This window comes from Bufo gargarizans, chromosome 2 (genome assembly GCF_014858855.1).
Source record: "Bufo gargarizans isolate SCDJY-AF-19 chromosome 2, ASM1485885v1, whole genome shotgun sequence".
Classification (NCBI taxonomy): Eukaryota; Metazoa; Chordata; class Amphibia; order Anura; family Bufonidae; genus Bufo; species Bufo gargarizans.
The window spans coordinates 196,279,787-196,306,438 of record NC_058081.1 but is presented as its reverse complement, the minus strand read 5'-3'; the positions used below and the strand labels follow the sequence as shown (position 1 = coordinate 196,306,438).

Here is a 26,652-nt window from a genome sequence, read left to right as displayed (position 1 = left end):
TAGGATTACACTTACCGGTAATCATTTTTCCTTGAGCCTATGACAGCACCCGCCTAATTCATGGGTGCTGTCATAGGCGAGGGGGGAAAGTAGCCTAACATGGCGACTGATAGAGGTGGCATGTGACCCTACGTGTCCAGCCGTAGCCCCTATTGAAAATCACTGTGCGCGGTACACCACTAGAGCAGTGTTTTTCGATAAGGTCTGCTGTACAAAATGTGCCATTCTAAAAATCGGAGTTCATCCTTTGCACCGCATTTCTTAGGCTGGTTTCACACGGGCGTTGCGGGAAAAGGTGCGGGTGCCAATTTTTCTGTATTCAGAATGCTATTATTTTCCCTTATAACCATGTTATAAGGGAAAATAAAATGATTGGGTCTCTATCCCGATCGTCTCCTAGCAACCGTGCGTGAAAATCGCACCGCATCCGCACTTGCTTGCGGATGCTTGCGTTTTCACGCAGCCCCATTCACTTCTATGGGGCCTGCGTTGCGTGGAAAACGCACAATATAGAACATGCTGCGATTTTCACGCAACGCACAAGTGATGCGTGAAAATCACCACTCGTGTGCACAGACCCATAGAAATTAATGGGTCAGGATTCAGTGCGGGTGCTATGTGTTCACGTCACGCATTGCACTCGCGCGGAAAACTCGCTCGTGTGAAAGGGGCCTAACAGTTTTAGAGACTTTTCTGCAGGTTTTGTGAATCACCCGACAAGGGGTCACGGCTTAGAGAAGTCATGCTGTACATTTCTTGAGGAAAACCAGGCTAAAAAATAGGTGGAGAAAAGTGAGACTAGGCGGTCTATATGTGTGTGCCAGATTTGTCACGCAGCATCAGACACTTTGATAAGGCTACATTCACACGACTAGTGTTTTGCGGATCTGCAAAACACTGATAATGGCCCATGTGCAATCTGCAATTTGCAGAACGCACATGTCTGCCACTATTAGAGAAACTGCCTATTCTTGTCCGAGATTGCAGACAAGAATAGGACGTGCTCTATTTTTGTATAAATGAATGGGTCTACACCCATTCTGCAAAACTGCAGAACGGATGCGGACTCATACAGTCGTGTGAATGAGCTCTAAATCTGCCCAAGTTCAATACGCTCTATAGACAGCATTAGGAAATCTGCCCCACAGTCTACGTAAGACACCCCTATAACAGACCGAGTGCTATAGAAGGATTAACATTTGACACAACGATTGCACACTTGTTCCACTGCGCTGTACTAAACTGCACAAAGACGGAAGACGGCCAATACTGGAATGGGGACTGAGCACTTAATTAGGTTGGGATTCAGTCACCATGTTGAGACTTATGGAATACAGTTGATAAGTTACAAGAGCTTAAGGGACCATTCACAGATCCATAGTGCACAATACACCCGGCCGGTACCCCCATAGAAATGTCTATTCTTGTCCGCAATTACGGACAAGAATAGGACATGTCCTATTTTTATCCGAAGCCGCGGACCGGAAGATCGGCGGTGCGCTGCAGAAATGCGGATGCGGAGAGCACATAGTGTGCTCTCCGCATCCATTCCATCCCCATAGAGAATGAATGGGTCTGCACCCGTTCCGCAATTTGCAGAACGGATGCGGACTCATTATTGCGGAAGTGTGAACGGAGCCTAAGGTTGGAAAAGTTTATGAAAGGAGAGCTACTAAAAACACATGAAAATATAGGAAACCCTCATAATAAAACTAAAACAGTTATGCCTAGCGCAAGTCCTGAAAGATGCCTTCATATGACCCAGGGCATCAAAAAAACAAACAGAAGTTTAGCATCAGGCAACACCTCTCCGGGCATAAGAGTATCAGTTTTGTGCTGAGTGTTCCTCAAACAGGATACTTCAATGCTTTAAGGGGTTGTCCCACTCCAGCAAATGGCAATTATGTAGAGAAAGGTAATACAAGGCACTCACTAATGTTATTACCCATATTGTCTCCTTTGCTGGCTGGATTCATTTTCCATCACATTATACACTGCTCATATCCAGGGGTTACTACCACCCTGCAATCCAGCAGTGGTGGTCATGCTTGCATACTGTAGGAAAAAGTGCCAGCCTCTCTGGTGACCGGGACCATGGTAATGCGCATAGGCCGCCGCCTTTTCCTATAGCAGTGCTGGCGATCCTATGGCACGTGTACCAGAGGAGCACTATTACTAATGAGCTCTTCCACTGTGGTGCGCTCATTAGTACAGCCTTTGCCCCCCTCTTCTGCCAAATAAATCTCACCTCATCCATTTGATTGAGCCGCAAGGAACACTCGCTGCTCCCTGGATGCAGGACCTGTGACACGTCACCTCGCTGGAGCACAAGTCTTGTTTTAGGAGGTGAGTTTTACTTTATTGCACAAGAAGAGTTGGGAAGGGGGCATAAATAATACTGTGGCCTCTAATGTGGGCATTATTAATACTGGGGGCCACTAACTGAGCATTATTAATACTGGGGGTCCACTAATGGCAGCCTTATCAATACTGGATCCCGCTAAAGGGGGCCTTACGACCCACTAATGGGAGCATTATTAATACTGGGGCCCACTAAAGGGGGCATTATTAAAGGGATTCGGTCACCTCTTTTTACCCTATAGAGATGCGGACATGCACGGCTAGATCACCGCTAGCATGTCCGCAATATACCTGTCCCATATCACTGAGTGGTTTTATTGAGTGTAAAAATTATTATATATAATATCTCTATCAGCCTGGTAATAAGGAGCCCAAGGGGCTGCACTAACCGTTCTGGAGCCCAGCACCGCCTGTATCCAGGAATCTCCTCCTTGCTCACGAAGTCAGATCGCCGTAATCTTGCGGTGCGCGAGCTCGCGCAGTTCCTTCCCTGAGGCTGATGGCAGCACAGGGAACGAACACTATGCTGGCACTGCACATCGTGAGATTACGGCAATCTGACTTTGTGAGGAAGGAGATTCGTGGATACAGGCGGTGCTCGGCTCTTTCGCAGGGGGCGTGGCTGGGCTCCAGAACGGTTAGTACAGCCCAGTGGGCTCCTTACCAGGCCGATTTACACTCAATAAAACCACTCAGAGATATGGGACAGGTATATTGCGGACATGCTAACGGCGATCTAGCCGTGCATGTCCGCATCTCTATAGGGTAAAAAGAGGTGACAGAAACCCTTTAATACTGGGGGATACTAATGGGGCATTATTACTACTGGGACCTACTAATGGGGGCATTATTAATACTGGGGGCCACTAATGGGGCATTATTAATACTAGGACCTACTAATGGGGCATTATTATTACTGGGGGCCACTAATGGGATCCTTCTTAATACTGGGAACCACTAATGGGGCATTATTATTACTGGGGGCCACTAATGGTGGCATTATTAATACTGGGACCTACTAATGGGAGCATTATTAACACTAAGGCCTACTAATGGGAGCCTTATTAATACTAGGGCCTGCTAATGGGAGCCTTATTAACACTGGGGGCCACTAATAGGGCATTATTACAGGGGGCCAATAATGGGGGCATTATTATTACAGGGGCCTACTAATGGGAAGCCCCATTAATACTAGGATCTACAAATGGGAGCCTTATTAATACTGGGGGCTACTAATGGGCCATTAATATTACTGGGGTCACTAATGGTGGCATTATTAATACTGACGCCCACTAATGAGGGCCTTATTAATCCTGGGGGGCACTACTGGGGCATTTTTTTAATACTAGGAGGCGCCAATGGGGCATTCATTTTAATGGGGCCTCTGTTAAGCCAAGCCCCCGAAGCTTAACTTAGCCGGTATTTTTCAGTATTCAGGTTAAATTGCCGACTTGGCAATAAATAAGTGGGTTTTGGGTTGCACTTGGGGCACTCGTTCTCTAAAAGGTTTGCCATCACTGTCCTATAGTGTGCAAGCACGGCCACCACTTATGGATTGCAGGGTGGTCAATAACCCCTGGAAGCGAGCAGTGTATAATGTGAAAAATGACTCAATCCAGCAAAGCAGGCAATATGGGTAATAACAATACATTAGTAAGTGCCTTGTAGTAACTTTCTCTACATGATAAATGCCACTTGCTGAAGCGAGACAACCCCTTTAATATTGCAGGCCGACAACTGCAGCTCCTGTGCTCCTTATCCACCCGACAACAGTTCCTGCCTGCACTCTGGCCTTGCCACAAGGACACTGTGAAAGCAGAAAATCGCCCACATCAACTGCAAGTGTGTGATCAATTAGAACATTGGAAAAGAACTCTGGAGGGAATTTATCAAGCCCTGTACGCAGTAAAAAAATAAAATAAAAAGGCACTATTTGTGAAATTTTTTGCTTTGTGTGTTCTGTTACTTACGCCCCTCTGTAATATAAAAAAAATGGATTTTTGTACTTACCGTAAAATCCCTCTCGTTCACTTCATTGGAGGACACAGCACCATGGGTATACAGCCAGCTACCACTAGGAGGCAACACTAGAAATAAAATAAAAAATGTATGGCTCCGCCCAGATGGACATTACCATCTCCTCGACACTAGGCTAATCAGTTTGTACCAATAGCAGTAGGAGAGAGGGGGGGAAAAAAAAAAAAAAAAAAAAAAAAAAAAAAAAAAGAAAAAAAAAAAAAAAACACGTCCTGGACCAGAGAACAGCAGCAAGACCTGCAGCAGAAAAGCAGGTCATGTCTGCCTCCTACGGACAGTAGACTAATACTGATTAGCCTAGTGTCTGGAGAGGGTATAGCCTGGGCGGAGCCAAACTTTTTTTTTTAACATCTAGTGTCACCTCCTAGTGGTAGCTGGGCGTATACCCATGGTGCCGTGTACCCCCAATGTCATTAACAAGAACAAAGTATGGGGGAGGGGTGGTTAGGATAACTGGGGCGTGGCCTTCCATAGCCCAAGTTTTACTAAAATGTATGACAAACTTATAACTGAACAATTACGTGCATATGACTGCTAAAGATAGGCCTCTTAATAAATTTGGCAAACCTTTCTCCAGTTTTTTTTATTAATGCTACTTTCACATCTGAGCTTTCCCTTTCCGCTATTAAGATCTATCATCTCAATAGTGGGGTGAAAACGCTTCTGTTTTGTCCCCATTCATTGTCAATGGGGACAAAACTGAACTAAACGGAATGCACCAAAATGCATTCTGTTCCATTTGGCTGCATCCCCATCGCGGACAGAATAAAACTGCAAGCAGCGTTTTTCTGTCTGCGATGTGGTGCGGAGCAAGACAGATCCGGCATAACTCACAATGTAAAGTCAATGACGACGGATCAGTTATCTCTGACACAATAGAAAATGGATCCGTCCTCCATTGAAAGTCAATGGTGTTAATGACGGATCAGTCATGGCTATTTTAAAGATAATACAACCAGATCCCTACAGAACGGATGCAGGTGGTTGTATTATCATGACGGAAGCGTTTGTTGACACATGACGGATCCAGCAAAAACGTTGGTGTGAAAGTAGCCTAAGGGCTCATGCACACAACCGTATGCCCTCCAAGATATACGGTCCGTGAGCGGGCCATATGTCCTGGAGCAGCATACATCGTGCTCACGGGAGCGCACAGCAACATAGGCTATTGTCCCGCACTCATATGATAATATGACAATAGCCCCGCGGGCGGCCCGTTGTGCACGCAGAATTATTCTAACCGATGATGCTGTGCGCTCCCGTGCGCACGAGTTATGGCCCGCTCACGGACCGTATGTCTCAGGGGGATAACGGCCGTATATATGAGCCCTAAGAATAGCATGATTATCTGTCCTGAGAAATACTATACACGTTCATTGTGGTGGAATTAGAGGTTAAATGTAAATGAGCAGCACAACATGTAAATTTAAGACGAACTACCTCTGCTGGGTACAATATCTCTGGCTCTCACTATAGCTGCTCAGGTGTTCTATATAAATTAATCATCTAAAATTATACAAACCAAATATGTCAATTATTCAGGCATATTAAATATTCATATCTGCTATTCTTGCATACATTAAATTATTTTCTTTCGATACCAGTTAAAATCGACTTAAAGGGTTGAGCAACTTAAAGGAACAAAAAAATAAAATACCATTATTTTCCACCATGTAGTGCAGTGCACATCGCTGCCACAATTTTACTGACGTCCCCAATGACAGCCAGTCGAGCTGTAAATAGACAGGACAGCTAGATCTGATCAGTACAATATAAGTAATACCAAGTACTCACAAAGTTACTCAACTTTTTCTGTCGATTATGAACTGTAAGATGATACTTGAAGCCAAGTAGTAGGAACATGTGAAGGTTACTAACATAGACCATTGAACACTAGGGTCTGTAGAAAACATTAGATCAAGAACAGGGATTTTTTCTTCATTTGCTACATGAGTAGTAGAGGAGAGAAACGAGGAGAGAGGCAGAGGGGTTAGTGAGTCAGGAAGATGAAGAATGGCATTATGATGGAAAAGATTCAATGGGAGAAGCAGAGTGGAAAAAAAAAAAAAAAGAACAAATCACTACGTCACCCTGGATCGTTAAAACAAGTTTATTATATTACAATTTGATTCTGGTTCCAAAACATTTTAGATATTTTGGAATTTAGGTATTTTCTGGATTCTGTAACAAACCACAGATTGGCGACATTCTGTACAGGTATATAAAATTCAGATCGTACACACATTGCAGGTTTTGTTTGACCGGGGTGGGCTGTGATTTGATCTCAGAGGGCGATTTTCTAGTTGTTTTCACACATCCCCCCCTGTGACCCTTTCCCCAATAAGTCCTGGAGGTCGGGGTCCTGCCTATGGTGGCGGTAACCGAGAGCCCCTCAGGAACGAGTAGGGCTTACCTCGGTCTCCGCTGGGTCATCTGAGTTTTCTTCCTCAGTGTCCAGCAGTTCAATTGTTATTTGGACCTGTCCACAACTCTGGGAGAAGATCAACTGCACAAAGGAAAGAAAAAGAAACAGAAGTGAAAAGATCAAACATTTTAGGATTAAACGGGTCTTGCAATTATAACCCAAGGACAGTTATGCATCTCCCTTATGTACTATAATCCAATGTGGATAATCTGTCTGCAAATCCAGACCTAGAATCAGCGGCAATTCCATTACGTTTGGATAACCCTTAGGCTACATTCACACGACCGTATATATGTTTTGTGGTCCGCAAATTGCAGATCCACAAAACACGGATACCGGCCGTATGACAGGAATGCCTATTCTTGTCCTTAATTGTGGACAAGAATAGAACATGCTCTATCTATTTTTCAGGGCCACAGATCGGGACTATGGATGTGGACAGCACATGGTGTGTTGTCCGCATCTTTTGCGGCGCCATTGAAATGAATGAGTCCGCAAAATTGCGGAACGGATGCAGACCCAAAAATACGGTCGTGTGAATGCACCCTTATTCATCTAGTGGCCAATAAGGCTACTTAGCAGATTCGGACGCCAACAAGTAAGCTTACTACCACACTACTTTTGTGCATTGTTTCTTAGGCCAAGTTCACATCAGCGTTCAGCTTTTCCGATCTCCTGTTCCGTTATAGGAGCAGGAGAACGGAAAGGAAGGATTTGGCACATAACTGAGCCGAACTGAATCTAAAGACCCCATAAACTATAATGGGGTCTGTTAGGTTTACGCTCAGAAGATGATTTTGGAGCGGAGACAAAAGTTGTGCATGCAGGACAAAAACCTAACAGACCCCATTATAGTCTATGGGGTCTGTAGGCTCCGTTCGGCTCAGCTATGTGCCAAATCCGTCCTTTCCGTTCTCCTGCTCCTATAACGGAACAGGAGAACGGAAAGACTGACCGCTGATGTGAACTTAGCCTTAGATGCAACAATATTTTAGCATTACATACTATGAAGGACTTTACTGGAGATTTTATGAATAGTGATATTATATGGTTTATTCTTTTCCAACAAAGCTGGCCTTTTTTTTTTTTTTTTTATCAAGAAACCCACGCAGAGCAATGGCACTGTATAAATGACCCATTCTTTATCTCCACATTTCCTGCCATCCATCTTTATGTGGAGAAATGGGCTATACATAATAGCAAGGTCAGAAATCAGATACACATAACATACAAGTGTTTCCTACGAAGAATATACAGAAAGACCACATGGAGATTCTTTTGTAGTGAACAAGTTATTTCCGCAGTTTTAATTCCACTATTGAACAGGTTTTACACTGCAGATAAGAGAGCCGCCATGCTTTATAGGGGTTGTCATCCTTTAACCCCCTATAGTGACATTTACATTGGAAAATGCTAACACTTTTTCACTGTAGTTTCTGAATTTTAGGGCTAATGTCTAAGCCCATACAGGGACAGAAGGAAGATCTGTGAGCCTCCTCCTCTCCCTACATGCGGCCTCCCTTTCCTCCTCCACACAGGGTGAAGCTGTGACCAAGACCACCGCTCAAGCTGTAAAATAGCCTGAAAAACAGCCCTCAGTAGTCCCCCTCCCCAGTCCCCCTCCCCTATGTAGCTTGTTCTCTTGTTGTCCTTGTTTGTTTGCAATGACAGTTCAGGCTGATCAGTAAACAATGAAAGAGAGCAGTCAATCTGCTAGTGACGGGGTAATGTGCAACTCACCTTAAAACAGTTCTCATCAGCCATCAGCTGCTCTGCTTTTCGCTGGTAGTTGGCCTCACCCAGGCTGCGGGATGCTTGGGTAGCCAGGAGACCCCCTGTAGCACTGCAGCTGCCCTCGGAGAGGTAGAGATCAGTCACCTGCACACAGATTTCATCACTGACTATGTGTTGGAGCTAAGGATATAAAAGGGAGAAAAGAAAAAAGTCACATATAACAGAAACTAGAGCAGCAGAACAGAAGTCCCTATACACGTCTCACATCAGCAGTTCTATCTGTTGCAGTAAAAAGTGTGGGAAAAGGTCATTGAAAGCAGACTAGCCCAAAAATATATAAAAACATACCCATGAAAGTCTGGGCAGCTGATTTCTTTTGATTTGGATATAATGGAAAACTGCATGAGAAGGCGATAGAGATATATGCAGAAAATTGTGGCCAGCACTGTACTGTGCAGCATTTTGTACATACAGAGATCATAAATGGGGTATTCCAGCTATATGATATTGATGGCCTATTCTCAGGATAGGTCATTAATATGCGATCTGTGGGGGTCCGGTAACAGGTAGCCCACTGATCACTTGCTTTTGGCAGACACAAATAGAAGCTAAAACAGTGGATGGAGCCAGTAACAGAAATCTCTGTAAACTGTGTAGTGCAGGGCTGGCCAACCTGTGGCTCTCCAGCTGTTGCAAAACTACAACTCCCAGTATGCTTAGACTGCTTACAACCATCAGCCTACAGCAGGGCATGGTGGGAATTGTAGTTTTACAATAGCTGGAGAGCCGCAGGTTGGCCAGCCCTGGTGTAGTGGCCAGGCCAGCATACTGCAGCTCATGTCCAATTCAGGTGAACAGGGGCCGAACTGCAGTACACCACCAGGGGCACTACACAGCGGACGGAACCCTCAGCTCCGCCCACCGTTTAGTTTCCAGCGCCATCCAGACCGCACCAGTCCGACACGGATGACAAGTAATACTCGTCTTTACGTATGGCAGCCAATGCAATGCATCTCCTTTGAAGCTTTGGCCACCAGAAAATGGGAACAATCCATTCCACTGTCCAAAGCCGTATGGAGTGGTGGATGTAATGGAGAGTCGGATGGCAAATGGACAGACAACAGACCTTGCTTTTCATGTATGGTTTCTAGCCACGGTTTTTCACCACGAACAAAAATTCCCTTTCTAATGTATTTGTGTGAACAAAGTAGTATCAATATTTAAAACTATTCCCTACCTATCAATCTTGCTACATACCATACCTTCTAGTTTTTAGATATTGATGATCAGAATATATCAGTATCAGGTTGGGGTCTGTTGTCTGGCACCATCACCAATCGGCAGTTTTTGTCAGCCGCTAGAACAGGAAACAGCACAGTGGACGGAGCCAGAAGCAGTCAGTGTAGTATACAGCAGCTCAGCTCCCATTGAATTGATGGACCGCCACCAATCTGATATTAATGACCAATCCTGAGGATAGATCATCAATATCTAGGAACTGGAACACCCCTTTAAGGACACATCCAAATTTAATTTTTACATTTTCATTTTTTCTCTCCGCTTTTCAGGAGCAACATTTTAACTTTTCCATTTATATAACCATGAGGGCATATTATGTACAGGACAATTTGTATTTTTTTAATGGCACCATTTAACTTAACATATCTTGTACTGGAGAAAGAAAAAAAAAAATCTTTGTGTATTAAAATTGAAAAATAAAATTCTGCCATGTTTTTGAGTTTTGTTTGTACAGCTTTCACGATGTGCTAAAAATCCTGCCGCTAGTTCACATGTGCCCCCGGACTGCCGCTCCGTCTCTATTTACTATAATGGGGGTGGGGGCAGCGGCACAGCAGCGCACAGCGAGAGATAGCCAGGCTCAAAGTGCATGCAGTACTTATAGTCCGGCTGCCTCACGCTGTGCGCTGCCGGAGCTCCGCCCCCACCCCCACCCCCATTATAGTCAATGGGGACAGAGCGGCAGTCCAGGGGCACACGTGAACTAGTGGCAGGACTGATCGACAGGCTGTTCACTTGCCGGAAGAGCCTGCCAGAGTCCCCTGCCGCTACTGTGAAACTAGCCTTATTCTGCAGGTGGGTCAATAGGATTACCATGACACCAAATTTATATACTTACTATTATGTTTTCCTACACTAAAAAAAACAAACACTTGGAAACACATTGCCTGACAGTGATTTTATTTTTACATCTACAGAGCTGCGGGAGGGCTCATTGTTTTGCAGGATGATCTGTAGTTTTTATTGATATCATTTGAGGGTACATATGAGTTTTTGGTCACTTATAAAAAAAAAATTTTATGGGGCAACGTGACCCAAAAGAACAAAAACAAAACAAAAAAAATGCAAACTGGCTATTTTAATTTTTCCATCACAACGTTTACTGCCCAGGACAAATACTTTTAGATTTTATTAGTCTGGGTATATGCCAACACGGTGATACCAATGATGGTCATTTGGTTTTTATTGTTTATTTTTAGCTGCAAATTTGGAAAAAGGCTATAATTTGAATTTTTATACTATATTAAATAAATGTTTTCTCATTGTACTTTTCAGTCCCCTTAAGGGACTCTTACATGCAAACTTCTGTACCATAGAAGATATGGGATTTTGTCAGCAGTTCACTATGGCAGCCTTGGAAACCTTCACAAGGCCCAAGGCTGCCATGGCAACTAATCACAGCCCCGCAATTTCATTGCTGGGGCTTTAATTGAAGAACAGAAAGAACCCTCCCCTCAGTCTAAACCCAAAAGTGCCTTGGACACTACTGGCAGTGGCATCTTAGGGCCTAAATGACCAAGATCGCAGTAGTCCAATGCCAATGTTACTGTCAGCGGGTGTTTGCTGTATTATACAGCCGGCGCCCACGGCATAATGAGCGAGCTCAGTCCATGAACCCCGCTTAACGCACAGGATTAAACAAAAAATATTAAAAACAACTAGGTGGTACCGGTGATGCATATTGGCTTGATAGAAAAGCGGGGCCCTTCACACAGATGATATGTACATAAAGCAGTGGAAGAAATAATAAAGCTTCCCAAACTCTGGTTTGGAGGCTGTAAAACAGGTGCTCAAGCGCATGTCACCCTTGCCTTTAAAGGGAGCGAATAAACTGTTAAATTTGCCCTGCTTATTTTCTTTTTTTGCACTGCTCCGGAAAAGTCGGCTAGATTCAGTTACCAACGATACGCTAACCTGTCACAGAAACGCTACTGTGCGTCACAACTCACCTGCCTGACTATGCTCTGTATCAATTTGTCCATAGTGAAAGCAATAAAGGCATGGATGGTGAACATCTCCCTCAGGGAGTCTTCATACTGGTTCGAATCCATATTCCCGTCCAGCAGGTTACGAACCATGTCTAGGAATGCCGGATAATAATCCACAGCCTCTATATCCACTGCAACACAGATAAAGCAGACGTAAGTACAATCACTTGACTAATGTACTTATACAGGCTTTTTAAGAATAAGCTTTGATATCGGACAAAATGGCACAGGAGTCAAATAAATAAGAAAGTGGAAAAGACATAAGGGGACATTTATCAAAACTGGTGTAAAGGAGAAATGGCTTAGTTGCCCATAGCAACCAATCAGATTCCACCTTTTATTTTTCAGAGCTCCTTTGTAAAATGAAAGGTGGAATATTATTGGTTGTTAGTACACCAGTTTGGATAAATCTCCTCCATAGTATAGACATAAAAGTAAATTCCAGCGCCCCTGAAGAGGTATTCCATTACACTTACTTGGCTCTTTGAGCCGAAGCTGGATGGCTGGACTGTCATTCTTGTCCCTCTTTAGGCCCAGCACCTCTCTTTCCCATTCCCTTTCCCTCAGCTCCTCCTCCACTTGTTTCTCCGCTTGGTTGTAAATGCGTAGGAGGCGGGAGCAGAGTATCTGGTGCAATCGCAGGAAAATGTACCAGTTATTGTTAACATAGAATAAGTTGTAGGCATCCTCCATGCCCCTGAACTTCTGCGCTGCAGTGTTTGCAAACATCAGCTTAGTTTTTGGTGGGGTACTAGCCCCTCCACCCCCCACCCCATTGTGTTTCTTGTTAACCCCATCTTCTGCTTCTGCAGTGTCCTCCTCCTCTTCCTCCTCCACATCAGACAACTCCCCTCGTTGGGAGAAAAGCAGATCTGGGATGAAATGGTAAATGATTTGTTTTATCTTGTACTTGTCCTCCTTCTGTATACCAGTCTGTCGCTTCACGTGATGGATAATGAGCGAGGCAGCATCCTCTAGAATTTGCTTGTCCTCGTATGTCAGGGTGAGATGAGGTCCTGTGGGGACGCCAGAATTGTCTTCTGACGCTTGCTCTTGTCTCTGTGTAAAACATACAGACATTGGATTAAACGTTTTAGAAGTTTTTCCACAGCCATGTAATAATCTAAAATTACAAAATGGCATGGAGGCTGTAAACTTCATTAAAAATGGTTATGCTGAGGTTGACCCATCGTCAGGATAGGTCTTCAATATCTGATCAGTGGGGTACCCCGCTGATTAGCTGTATGAAGAGGAAGCACAGCTCCATGCGAGCAGCATTTTCTCATCATTACACTGCACGTCGTCTTGGAAGTGCAGTGTAAAGACAAGTACTCGTCCCATTGAATTGAATGCAGTGAGTACTCGTAATTACACCACGCCGCCGCTCCACAGGAGAGGAAGTGTAGTGTAATGACAAGGAAGTAGCGCTGCCTCCTCGTAAAACAGCTGATCGGTGGGGGTGCCGGGTGTCGGACCCCCACCAATCTGATATTGATCACCTTCTGAAGTCGGTCAAAAATTATCCGATTGTGGGCGTACCAGATCCTAAATCGATCTTATATTGATTACCTATCCCGAGGATAGATCATCAATAGAGACTAGAAGAGTGCTTTAACTTCAAACCTTCGACTGTAAAAATGCTCGATACAGAAAAGGCTGGAGAAACGTTCTTAGACATTTGTCAGTGACGTTATCTGCAGATGTCGGCAGGATACTAACCTCATCATAGATGCTCTCAATTTCATTAAGAAGGCTCTTGGAGCGCAGGACCTTTGTATCTATTTGCTTATAATTTATACCCTGGTGGTCTAGCGATTTCAGGTAGTACTTCTCATTCTGTTCTCTCCAAATCTTATTGAAGCCTCGCTGGGCTTCCCTCCATTCTTCTTCCTTCATTTTCAACCTGGATGAAATTGATACATGAGCATCAGCAAGAAACATGCTAGGCGAATAGCACTTTTATAATAAGAATAACACAACACAGCAGTAGGTATATGTGCAACCTACAGGAAGTATTAAGCAGAGCTTTGATACAACACGCACCTTTTCAACACAATCGGGACGGCAACAGCTGGATTTTTCTTCAGGCCATCTATTATATCAGCAGCCTTGTCAGCATATATCCTTTGCAGGGCCTTGCGGTGGATGACTTCTGATGTTCCCCCTAAAGTGTTGTCCAAACGAAACTTGGCCTGGTCCTCTGCAGATAATCGTGAAAGCTTCTTTTGAATTGCCTCCAGAACACGGATGGTAGCCAAATTGGTCTCCAGCACCACATCCAGCTGTAGCAAATTAAACACAAAATTCACTGAGGCAAGGTTTACTGCATTTATGGGAAAACAAGAAAATGATCACATGCAAATGATAAACCATCACCCTTAAAGGGGTTGTATCCTTAGAGCAGGTCATCAATATCAGATTGGCCAGGTCTGACTCCCAGCACCCCTGGTGATCAGCTGTTTAAAGAGAAAGCAGCACTCGCCATTGATAATGCAGCGGCTGTGGCGTGTCATTACAGCTACACCATACCATTCACGTGAATGGGACGGAGTGTAACTACAACTGCTCGGTCACATTTACTTGAGCTGTAATAAAGGTCCGTTTACAGGGGACAATACTACAGCAGACTGTAGGGAAGGAACGCTAGCGAAGGAGACCACTCCATTTACATGCAACAATCTCCTCCAGAGTATGGGGAGGAGCGATGGCTAATGCCATCGCTCTTCCCCATAAGGAGATTGTGTTTACACAGTACGATCTGCTGCCAGTAAACAATCATTTTTTTTATGCGCACAAACGACCGGGATTACCCGATGAACAAGCTTTTTGCTCAGCGAAACATTTACACCGCCCGATCGTTGCTAACAAGCGTTACTATGAACGCTTGTTAGAGATAATCTGTGCAATTCTCGGCCCGTGTAAAGGGCCCTTTACACTGCACAGCTGCTGCAATGTCAACGTGCTGTGTTCTCTTCTAACAGTCAGAGTCTGATTCCACCGATCTGATATTGACAAGCTATCCTGAGGATAGGTTATCAATATCAGTAACCAGACAACCTTTTTAATATATATGTGCAGTTTACCTGCAAAATTGTGTAATCAATAACAATCAATTTGAAAAGCATGTAGATTTGCAGTAAAAAGGAGATTTTTGTATAACTTACCAGTTAAATCTCTTTCTCGCTCTTCCTTGGGGGACACAGACCTTGGGTATAGCTCAGCTCCCTAGGAGGCGTGACACTAAGTAAAACTGTTAAGCCCCTCCTCCATCAGCTATACCCTCAGCCTGGAGATAGAGGCTACCAGTTGCGTGTCCAAGTAGTGAAAGGATAACAACCAATAACGGAAACAACCAGCCAGCAACCCAACGGGGCGCCAGACCATAACCCTGTAACCAAACACAGAAGGGTGGGTGCTGTGTCCCCCAAGGAAGAGCGAGAAAGAGATTTAACTGGTAAGTTATACAAAAATCTCCTTTTCTCGCCCATTTTCCTTGGGGGACACAGACCTTGGGACGTTCAAGAGCAGTCCAAGAAGGGAGGGACCACAAACCCAAGGCGGAACACCACCAGAGCATCAGGAAACCGCTGCCTGCAAAACCAGGCGGCCCAAAGCAGCATCTGCTGATGCATGCGTATGCACCCTATAGAACTTTGTGAAAGTGTGCAGAGAGGACCAAGTGGCTGCTTTGCACAACTGTTCAGCCGAGGCCCGATGCCTCTGCGCCCAGGAAGCTCCGACTGCTCTGGTGGAATGAGCAGTGACGCCGAAAGGCGGAGGTCTGCCCTTGGCTCGATAAGCCTCAGACACCGCCAGTTTAATGAAACGGGCAATAGCCACCTTGGAGACCGCCAACCCTTTGCGCGAACCCTCCGGAACCACAAACAGGGAGTCCGTGCGCCGAAAGGACCCGGTGACCTCCAAGTAAATCCTCAACGCCCTGACCACATCCAGACGGTGCAGTTCCCGTTCTCTGGGGTGGGAAGGAGAGGGACAGAGCGACGGAAGGACGATGTCCTCATTGATGTGAAAGGCGGAGACCACCTTTGGCAGGAAAGTCGGGACAGGCCGAAGCACAACCTTATCCTGGTGGAAGATCAGGAAAGGTTCGGAGCAAGAAAGAGCCGCTAACTCCGACACCCGTCGGAGAGACGTGACGGCCACAAGAAAGATGACCTTGCAGGACAGAAGGCGAAGGGAGACCTCCCGTAAAGGCTCGAAGGGGGCTGATTGGAGCGACGAGAGCACCACATTCAGGTCCCAGGAAGGAACTGGAGGGCGGTACGGTGGAACAGAGTGAGCCACCCCTTGTAAAAAGGTCTTAATTGGCCCCAGAGGGGCCAGGGGACGCTGGAGAAGAATAGACAGCGCCGAAATTTGACCCTTCAGAGAACTGAGGCACAGCCCCAGGTCCAGACCCGACTAGAGGAAGGACAGGATTGTGGGAAGAGAAAACCGGAGAGGTGGGATGCTGCGGGACTCACAGAACCCCAGATAGGACCTCCAAACCCGATAGTAGATCCTAGAGGATACGGGCTTACGAGCCCGGATCATGGTGCGGACTACGTCCGCGGAGAAACCCCGTCGCGTTAAGACGGCGGTCTCAATAGCCACGCCGTCAAACGTAGCGAGCCTAAATGCTCGTGGAAGATCGGTCCCTGAGAGAGAAGGTCTTCCCTGGAGGGCAGTGGCCACGGTGCGTCTGCCAACAGCAACATTAGGTCGGCGTACCAAGACCGGCGGGGCCAATCCGGGGCGATTAGAATCGCGGGGACGCCCTCTGCCGCGATCCTCCGAAGAACCCGTGGCAGGAGGGGAAAAGGAGGAAAGACGTACAGAAGGGAGAATTCGCGCCACGGAAGGACGAGCGCGTCGGCGCCGTATGCCTTCGGGTCCCGTGCCCTGGCCAGGTATAGGGGGACCTTGTGGTTGAATTTGGAGGCCATGAGGTCCACGTCGGGGCGACCCCAGCGAAGACAAAGGGCTTCGAACACCTCTGGGTGCAGGGACCATTCTCCCGGGGTCGATGGTGGACCGGCTGAGGAAATCCGCCGCCCAGTTGTCCACCCCCGGGATGTAAATCGCAGATAAGGCCGGCACGTGCGTCTCCGCCCAGAGGAGAATGAGGGTCACCTCTTGCATCGCTGCGAGTGCCTCCCTGATGGTTTATGTATGCCACAGCCGTGGCATTGTCCGATTGGATCCGAACAGGGTGGCCCCTCAGCAGATGGGTCCAGTGTCTGAGGGACAGAAGAATCGCCCTCAGTTCCAGAATATTGATTGGAAGTCTGGACTCCGATAGAGACCAAACGCCCTGGACGGACCGGGGAGGGAAAACCCCCCCCCCACCCCCGTAAGCTGGCATCTGTGGTAATCACTAGCCAGTTCAGTGGAAGGAAGGACTTCCTCCTTAGAGGGATATGCAACCACCAGCCGAGGGAAGCCCGAGCCAGGGGAGGCAGAAGAAAGGTCCTGTCCAGACTCCTCGGTGATTTGTCCCAGGCCGACAGAATTGCCCTCTGAAAGGTGCGGGATCGGAATTGTGCGAACGGCACCGCTTCGAAACAGGCAACCATCTTTCCCAACAACCGCATGCTGGATCTGAGGGAAGGGCGGTGATGACGGAGGAGACTGCGAACCGACCCGCGAAGGGCCAGACGCTTGTCCGACGGAAGGCGGACCTCCGCCAACTCTGTATCCAGGAGCATCCCCAGGAAGATCAGCCGTCTGGAGGGGGTAAGGGAAGATTTGGGGTGGTTGATAATCCAACCGAACCGCGTCAGGGTCTCCAGAGTGAGTTCCACACTGCGGGATGTCTGAGAGAAGGAGGGTGCCTTGACCAGGATGTCGTCCAAGTATGGGAGAAGAAAAACACTTCTTGAACGTAGAAGGGCCAAGACAGGGGCCAGGACCTTGGTGAACACTCGAGGAGCCGTCGCCAGACCAAAGGGAAGGGCGACGAATTGGAAGTGATCGTCCCCCACCGCGAAGCGCAGGAAGCGGTGATGACATGGAGCAACCGGAACGTGGAGGTATGCATCCTGAATGTCGATTGAGGCCATGAAATCCCCTCTTTCCAGGGAGGCCACTGCGGACCTGAGAGACTCCATCCGGAATCTCTGCAGTCGGAGAAAACGGTTCAGGCGTTTTAGGTCCAAGATCGGACGCACTGAGCCTTCCTTCTTGGGAACCACAAAGAGGTTCGAGTAGAACCCCCTGAACCTTTCCGTCGGAGGCACGGGGGCGACGACACCCTTGTCCATTAGAGAGTGAATGGCCGCGAAGAAGGCGGCCACTCGTACGGGATCTCGCGGAGGACGGGATCGGAAGAAACGGTCTGGCGGAATGGACGCAATTCGATTTTGTATCCGCAAGATACAATCTCGAGCGCCCATGCGTCTGAGATGTGGGCCCGCCATACGTTCCTGAATAGGAGAAGGCGGCCCCCCACCCGGGTGGGTGGGGGCGCACCTTCAGGCAGAGGGCTGCTGGCCTGTGGGAGCCCGTGCAGGCTGGGACTTGCGCCAGGTAGGTTGCGTCCGAAAAAACGGCTTCTTGCGTCTATCCTGGGCTGGGCCAGAGGAAGAAGAACTGGCCGCGGGTCTAGACCCGGTGGGCTTGCGAAAGGACCGAAAACGGGACGAACCAGCGCGACCACGGGGGGCGCCCATTGGCCTGGACTGGGGGAGGTGAGTACTCTTCCCACCCGTGGCCTCTGATATAAGTTCGTCCAGACGGGTTCCGAACAGGCGGGAACCCGTGAATGGTAGGCCGGCCAAAGAGCGTTTGGAAGCGGCGTCCGCCGCCCAAACCTTCAGCCAGAGTTCCCTCCTGACAGAAACTGCCAGGGCAGAGGAACGGGCAATGAGGGCACCCGCATCAAGGGAGGCCTCACAGACGAATTTTCCGGCCTGAACAATTAGTTGGGCTAAGGAACGGAGGTCCTGAACAGGGACGTCCGACCCTAACTCCCGTTCCAGTTGCAAACCCCATTCAGAGACCGCTTTGCCAACCCAGGCGGAGGCAAAGACCGGTCTAAGGGCCGAACCAGAGGCAGTAAATATGGCCTTGGAGAGGGATTCCGTACGACGGTCCTCAACAGACTGGAGGGAAGATCCGTCCTGTACAGGAATAGTAGTGCTTTTGGACAGGCGAGCCACGGGAGGATCAACCTTAGGCGGGGATGTCCACGTGGTCACAGAATCCGCTGGAAAGGGATAACAAATGTCCAGCTTTTTGGGTGTAATAAAGCGGACGTTAGGCCGAGTCCAAGCCTTGGATACCACAGAAGAAAAATCTGCGTGTATGGGAAAAACCTTGGAGGCCTGTTTGGGGCGGAGAAAGGACACGCCGGCCTGTTCAGAGCTGGGGGGGTCATCGTGTAGCTGAAAGGTATCACGGATGCTAGTGACAAGATGCCCCACCGCGGACGCCAATTTGGACGGAAGCTCTGAGTCCATGTCCACGTCCGAATCCGCCAGTTCTCCCTCAGAAAGCGTATCCCTTTGAGAGGATAGACTTGACTGAGCTCGCACGCATGGCGGAGAGAGCGAAGCATCTGGAGAAGATGTGCGCTCAACCCTTGAACGTTTCTGAGTATGCCGGGCCCTGGAAGATTCGCTGGGAGGCAGGGAACCAGTGGGGGCGGCAGAAACGGTAGTCCCAGCGGGTGCGACAGGGATTGTGGCAGCCTGCGGGAGAGGCGGTCTATCCACGAGACGGCCCACTACGTGTGTAAGGCTTTCCACCGCCTGAGACAGAGACCTAGCCCAGTCAGGGGGTTCAGAGGCACCGGGGGGCGCAGCGGGAAGCGGGCCCTGCACCGGGGCCTGACATGCAAGGCAATGCGGCTCAGATTGCCCACGCGGAAAAAGTTCCTTACAGGCGGTACAGGCATGGTACCAGGGTTTGGGGGCACCTGTGGGATCTGACATGCTGAAGTGTGGTTGTACTCTAATATAGAGACCACAAAGGGTTATAGCAGCTATGACCAGGAGGGTTAGGAGAGGGTTAACTGTCCTACCAGTGCCTCAGAAGAACGTCAGGAGATGGCCCAGATCAGCAGCAGCAGAGAAGCAGTGAACAGCAGTGAGCAGCAGAGAGCGCCCACAGAAGCCGAGCGATGTACACAGGAGGTTAGAGTCCCCCACCGTGTCCCAGCTTCCTGTCAGGAGTGAGGAAGCGCGGGAAACCTCAGCAGAAAGCACGGGGAACAAGCTCCGCCCCCTCCAGCGCTTGAAATGTCTCCTGTGAAGGAGAACGTAGCTCCGCCCCCAAAATGACGCGCGCATAAGCCCCGCCCCCTGCCGGGACCGCTAAGCCCCGCCCCCCGTTCTCGGCGGGAAGGGGGAGAGAGAGAAGAGAAAAATGGAGTCAGCCCCGAATGAGGGGGAGGGGGGGGAGAAAGATAGCAGCGTGGGGGGGAACGGCGTGGGGGTGCTGAGGATGCTGCTGTGCTGCATTGTCCTGCAGATGAGCGCTCAGAATGAGCGACCACGGGTGCCCCCCTTACCCAGAGGGGTAGATGCTGCAGATAGGGACGGGGTATGGGCTGGAATAGCCATCTCACCGTCCGACGTCTTCACCCTCAGTCCTTTCCAGCAGGGTCGCCCCTTCAGCCACTGGCACCGCAGTGGCAGGAAGCTGGAAGAGGGGCTTGGCGTGCGGGCGACCCCCTAGCTGGCGGGATGTAGGGGAGCCATTGCTGCCCAGATCCTCCTATTGCTTCTGTGGGGGAGGCAGCAGTGCAGATAAGTTGGCACTGGCGCAGCTCAACCCCGGGAGAGCAGAGAGGTCTAATGCGTCTCTGGTATCCCTAGGAAAAAATAAAATAACAAAATTAGAAGAAAAAGTAAAAATATCAAGGAGAAAACAGCCCTGCAGTAGCAGGGAGTGTCTTGCCTCCTTGGACACTAAGCTAAAACTGGTAGCCTCTATCTCCAGGCTGAGGGTATAGCTGATGGAGGAGGGGCTTAACAGTTTTACTTAGTGTCACGCCTCCTAGGGAGCTGAGCTATACCCAAGGTCTGTGTCCCCCAAGGAAAATGGGCGAGAAACTACATGTTTGTGTGTTTTTTGCCACATTGTGGCGCAATCTGTACCCACACTAAAAATAGTGAGTACAATCAAACCTACTAAACAGCCTCCCTGGGGTGTGTAAATGGAAAGCAGCACGGCACTGTGTACTGTACTAGACCCTGAAGAAGATCCTGCCCCTCTACACAAAAGTGATTTACAGCCTTAAGGGGCTTTCTTTTATATGTAATTTACCTGTAGTAGTTATCTGTTCATTTTTGTTTGCTCTTCCTTTTTACCTATTTTAGCATGAAATTTTTGTGTTTCAGAACCAATTATTATTATTTTTAAGTGCGTCATTTAATTTATTATATTGTGTAGGGACCAGTGATATAAAGTGTTTTTTAAAATACTTTAACAGGGAATTCTTTGACATTTTATTAGAAAACAGTCTCTAAAGTGTTGCTAAGGAAATCCCATTGTCAGCAAGTAGAAGCTGAAGAGGCATGCTTCTCATCTTGCCTCTGGTCTCCCTGGCGCACGTGACCAATTTATTTTACAAAAAACGAGATTTTTGTATTACTTACCAGTAAAATCTCTTTCTCGCTCTTTCCTTGGGGGACACAGAAGACCTTGGGTATAGCTCATCTCCATAGGAGGCGTGACACTAAGTGAAGACTGTTAAGCCCCTCCTCCACAGCTATACCCTCAGCCTGGAGAGAGAGACTGCCAGTTGCGTGTCCAAGCAGTGAGAAAAGGCAAAGTCCAACAAGGAACCAACAAGCCAACAACCCGACGGGTAACAAAAAACTCGGAAACCGTACAGAGAAAAAACAATGAATGGGTGGGTGCTGTGTCCCCCAAGGAAAGAGCGAGAAAAAGATTTTACTGGTAAGTAATACAAAAATCTCGTTTTCTCGCCCAGTTTCCTTGGGGGACACAGAAGACCTTGGGACGTTCAAAAGCAGTCCAAAAGGGGGAGGGACCACAGCCCAAGGTGAAGCACCCGAAAGGCATCAATGAACCGCCGCCCGCAACCCCAGGCGGGGCAAGGCAGCATCTGCCAAAGTCAGAGTATGCACCCTGTAGAACACGGCAAGGCGCAAGGTAGACCCGTGGCCGCCTTGCCCAAATGCATGGCCGAAGCCCAATGCCTCCGGCCCAGGAGGCACCAACCGCTCTGGCGAAATGAACGGTGACACCAAAGACAGAATCCTGCCCTCGGTGCGGTAACCTCAGCAATAGCCAAACTGATCAAGCGGAGGAAAACCACCCTGGAGGCAGTCAACCCCATGCACAGACCTCCTGGAAACCCAAGAGGCCGAACGGCTACAAGAGTCGGAGATCCCCCAAATAAAAGCGGCAAGGCCCAAACAGGTGAGGCGTTGAAGCGAAAGGCAAACACCACCTTCAGAAGGAAGGAAGGAAGAAACTGAACGTAGAACAGCCCTGTCCTGGAAAAGACAGAAGGCTTGGAACAAAAAAAGGACCATTCCGGCACCCGTCAGAGACACGACTGATACGGAACACAACCGTACAAGACAGAAGGGGTAGAGAGAACTTCTGTAACGGCTCCAAGGACAAGATTGGAGCACCGAGAGCTCAGTATAAAGTCCCCAGGGCGATACCGAAGGACAGCACAGAGGAACCAAAGAGCCACTCCGAGGAAGAAGGTCTTGGCAGGCCCAGGGGGCCGAGAACGCTGGAAGAGGAAGAACAGCGCCGACACTTGACACCTCAAGTAAAAGACCGAACCATGGGGAGAGAAATTCAGAGTGGGGAATGCACAGCTTCCCACAGAACCCCAGACAAAAAAACCTAAGCCCTACGACAGATCCTGGACGAAACACTGCCAGGAGTGGACAGTAGCGAACCCGCTAGAGTCGCCTGGCAAGCGGGCGAAAACCCAATGTGATCAGGCGCAGACCAGCAGCACAGGCAGAAGGGTTGACAAAAATAGCCCCATCGGCCCTCGAACAACGTTATCCCGTATCCACCCGAATGGGGAAGCAGAAGGACAGATGGAAAGAACCCAAACGATCCGCCAGATGCCAGGAGAAGACAGGCTAAAATCCATGCTGACGTAACCACGTCGTACCGTCCCGGTGTGGGAGATCAGGAGAATCTGGAATGAAAAGGTAGTCCCCCCAAGTTATCGAGAAGGTAAGTCTACAGCAGGACCATCGTCTTAGAATGGGCCACGCAATCTGCACTCAGCGAGAGAACAGAACGCGGTAGACTCGGTAAATAGGCACACAGCTAATACAGCCAGTGTGAACAAGGGAGACAGTACGAGGCCAAAAGGAACACCGGAACCACCCACATGAACAACCATGCTCTCCCCAGAAGGGAGGACAACGAAGAACAGCCTCTGAAGACAGGCGGGAAGCCACATTGGAGCGATCTGTACCGAGCGGGAGCCAAACAAGGCCGGCGAGATAAGGCAGTCGAGACAGAGGCCGGCATAACACCCTCCCACCGAAAGGAGGAGGAGTGGGCAACAGGGAAGCCATAGGACAGCTCAAAGCAGAACCCACTATACTGTGAGACGCCCGGTCCACCGCCTCGCAGAAGGCGAATACCGTGAAGAACCCAAGGCGGAGGTCCTCCGGACCCGGGTAATCGAGCACCCAAGAGAAGTCGGGTGACCTTCCGAGAAGAGCAGCCCGAACCTGGTAGCAGATCAGACCGAAGCGTAGAGGCGCCAAGAGGAAGGACTCATACCACACTGCATCCGAAGAGGAGGAAATTGCAGCAGGCAAGGGAACCGCAGTCCTGCCAGAGCCAACGAAGAATTCGAGAGGCGCTGCAGACAACAGCACTCTCGACCATGTGACCACCAGCGCAGGGAAGCAATGCCGCAGAAGGACGAATGGGCATGCATCTAGGACCCACGAACACTCCCTGGAATGAAAAGCCAACGAAATAAATGAGCACCACCCAGCTCGGTGCAGCAGAGAGCAATAGAACCTGTTCGGTCAGGAGGACAGAATGAACTCCTTAGGGACGAGTGCAAGGCTTGCGGCAAGCATCGCATCCCAAGAAATAAAGGTATGCCGCAGGAAGCAGGTGAGGCATACGTACGAGCAGCCCCGTAAGCAGCGGGAAGGCCCGCCCCAGAGTGCCACAGCATGTACGGAATTGCAAGTGCAACCTGAAAGGGAGTTATGCACAAACCTAGCATAGCATGCGATGGAACGCAACCAGTCCACCCCGAAAGGGGGAAATGTACCAGGTCAACAGCAGTCGGTAAGAGTGCAAAGGCCCGTCCCAAAAGGAAGTGATGCCTAAGGCCGTACCTACTTCAGAGAAGCAGGACATACCCTATAAACCAGCAGGAACGCAGGAGGTCCACCTAGCGAAAGGGGAACATGCACAGGGTATCCCAGCATTAAGTGAGTGTGCCACAACACTGAACTCAGCGAGAGTGCAACTACTCTGCCAACGAAGGGGGACATGTACAAGTCCAGCACAGCCATATAAGGACAGCCGTGAATCTCATGAGCGTGCCAAATTCTGCCCTTGAAATGAGAGGTGGTCACGCACAAGGCCAGCACCGTATCCAATGGAAGTGCAAGCGTTCCACCCCTGTTAGAGGGCCATTCACATGGCCAGCAATGTATCCGGTGAGAGTGTAGCATGCCGCCCAGAAAAAAAGGGGGGTAAAGCACATGGCCAGCATCTCATCCAGGGAGAGTGCGAGCACACCGCCATGCATGGGAGTCATACACATGGCCAGCAATGTACTGGCGAGATACAAACACAGTCACTAAGAATGTGGGCATGTCGCCTGAGGAAGGAAGGCAAGCCCCTGGCTGGCAGCGAATCCAGCAAGAGTGCGTACACCGCCACGGAAGAGGGGTCATGCATATGGCCGACAGCGGATCCAGCGAGAGTGCAAGCACCCTGCCATGTATTGGGCACACGCACATGGTCAGTGACGTACCTGCGAGGAAACAACCACAGACAGAGGGATGTATGTAAGCTGCCTGAGGGAAGGAGGCATACCCAAGGCCGGCAGGGAATCCAATGAGAGTGCAGCATACCGCCTAAGAAATGGCCGGCAGCGAAACCAGTGAGAGTGCAGCATAATAACATAGTACCTAAGTACAACATAGCACATCAGTGAGAGTGCAGCCTTCCGCCTATAGAAGGGGGTCGTGCACATAGCCAGTACCGTATCCGGTGAGAGTGCAGTATTCCGCCTAAAAAAGGGGGTCATGCACATGATCGGCAACAGATCCAGTGAGAGTGCTGCGTTCCGCCCAGGAAGGGGGGTCACGCACATGGCCGGCTCACGCACACGGCCGGCAGCGAATCCAGTGAGTGCGCGTTCCGCCCACGGAAGGGGGTCACGCACATGGCCGGCAGCAAAACCAGAGAGTGCAGCGTTCCGCTTATGGAAGGGGGTCGTGCACATGGCCAGCACCGTATCCGGTGAAGATGCAGTATTCCGCCTAAGAAGGGGGTCATGCACATGGCCAGTCAGGGAGAGTGCAGTAGCCCGCCTAGGAGGGGGGGGAATGCACATGGCAGGCACCATAACTGGAGAGACGATGAATGCTGCCTACAGAAGGGCCGAACGCACTTGGCCAGCGCCGTACCTGGAAGAGGCAAGAAAACCGCCTAAAAGGGGAAAATGCCCTAGCAGCGACGCAGGCTGGGAGCGCAACACCATGCCGCCCGTGGAAAGAGGTCATGCCGACATGCAGCATTACTGATGAGGCTGCAGCGTCCTGCGCAGTCTAATAGAAATCATGATCTATTATTATTTAATTCATATATATATATTTTTTTTTTTTTTTTTTAATTTATTTATTTATTGAAACACAGCCTCTGAGGCTAAAGGGGAGCCACCATATAGGGGCACCTGAGAGGCAGGAGAAAAAAGGGGGCCAACTAAACAGACCCATTTTTTGGGGGCCGGCCTGTACCCAAAGGGTTAACAGGAATCCGGCCTGGAGGGCGGCGTGCGATCCCCTGGGGGCGGAGGAACCTCCAGGCGGGAAAAATTCGCGCCCGGAGAAGTTCCCGCCCCCTCCACCAGAGACCGGAATATTGCGGCCTAGTAGGCCGCGAAGCCGGGGGCTAAACTGCGGCGCCCGGCCCGTTATACCGCCGGGACCTGAGGCGGAATGCTGCAGCGACCTGCCGCTTTAAACCGGCCGCGGGAGCCCACCCCGCGGGCCGGTCGGAAATGCGGCCCAGCAGGCCGCGAAGCATGGGACCAAATTTGCGGAGCCCCGCCGACCGGCACCCGCTGGGGCATAGTCAAGCCCAATGCCGGCCGCAGGAGCCCACGCCGGCCGGAAGAGACAGGGACCCGGAATGGCGTTTTCCGGCCGCGGGAGCCCACCCCGCCGCCGGACAAGACAGGGACCCGGAATGGCGTTTTCCGGCCGCGGGAGCCCACCCCGCCGCCGGACGAGACCGGGACCCGGAATGGCGTTTTCCGGCCGCGGGAGCCCACCCCGCCGCCGGACGAGACCGGGACCCGGAATGGCGTTTTCCGGCCGCGGGAGCCCACCCCGCCGCCGGACGAGACAGGGGCCGGAATGACGTTTTGCCGGCCGCGGGAGCCCACCCCGCCGCCGGACGAGACAGGGGCCGGAATGGCGGCTTGCTGGCCGCGGAGCCTAATTTTCGCGGCGCCCGGCCGCACCGGAATATTAGTGCTGGCCGGAGGGGAGGCCTTACTCCACTGCAGCGTCCTGCACACTCCGGTAAGGCCCAATGTGATCAGGCGAGATGGGGACGTGACCCAGAGACGGGATGCCCGTGAGGAGAAGGCAG

General features: G+C 49.7%; 1 protein-coding gene across 1 annotated transcript in view; it reads right to left on the bottom strand.

Moving 5' to 3' along the window:
* The window catches only part of SIN3A (SIN3 transcription regulator family member A), an 85,597-nt gene that overhangs the window by 26,633 nt on the left and 32,312 nt on the right, over positions 1-26,652 (bottom strand). The window contains 6 exon segments of the mRNA XM_044279859.1: positions 6,812-6,904; positions 8,564-8,737; positions 11,806-11,975; positions 12,321-12,903; positions 13,564-13,747; positions 13,888-14,126. Of these exon segments, the coding sequence (XP_044135794.1) occupies positions 6,812-6,904; positions 8,564-8,737; positions 11,806-11,975; positions 12,321-12,903; positions 13,564-13,747; positions 13,888-14,126 (1,443 nt within the window).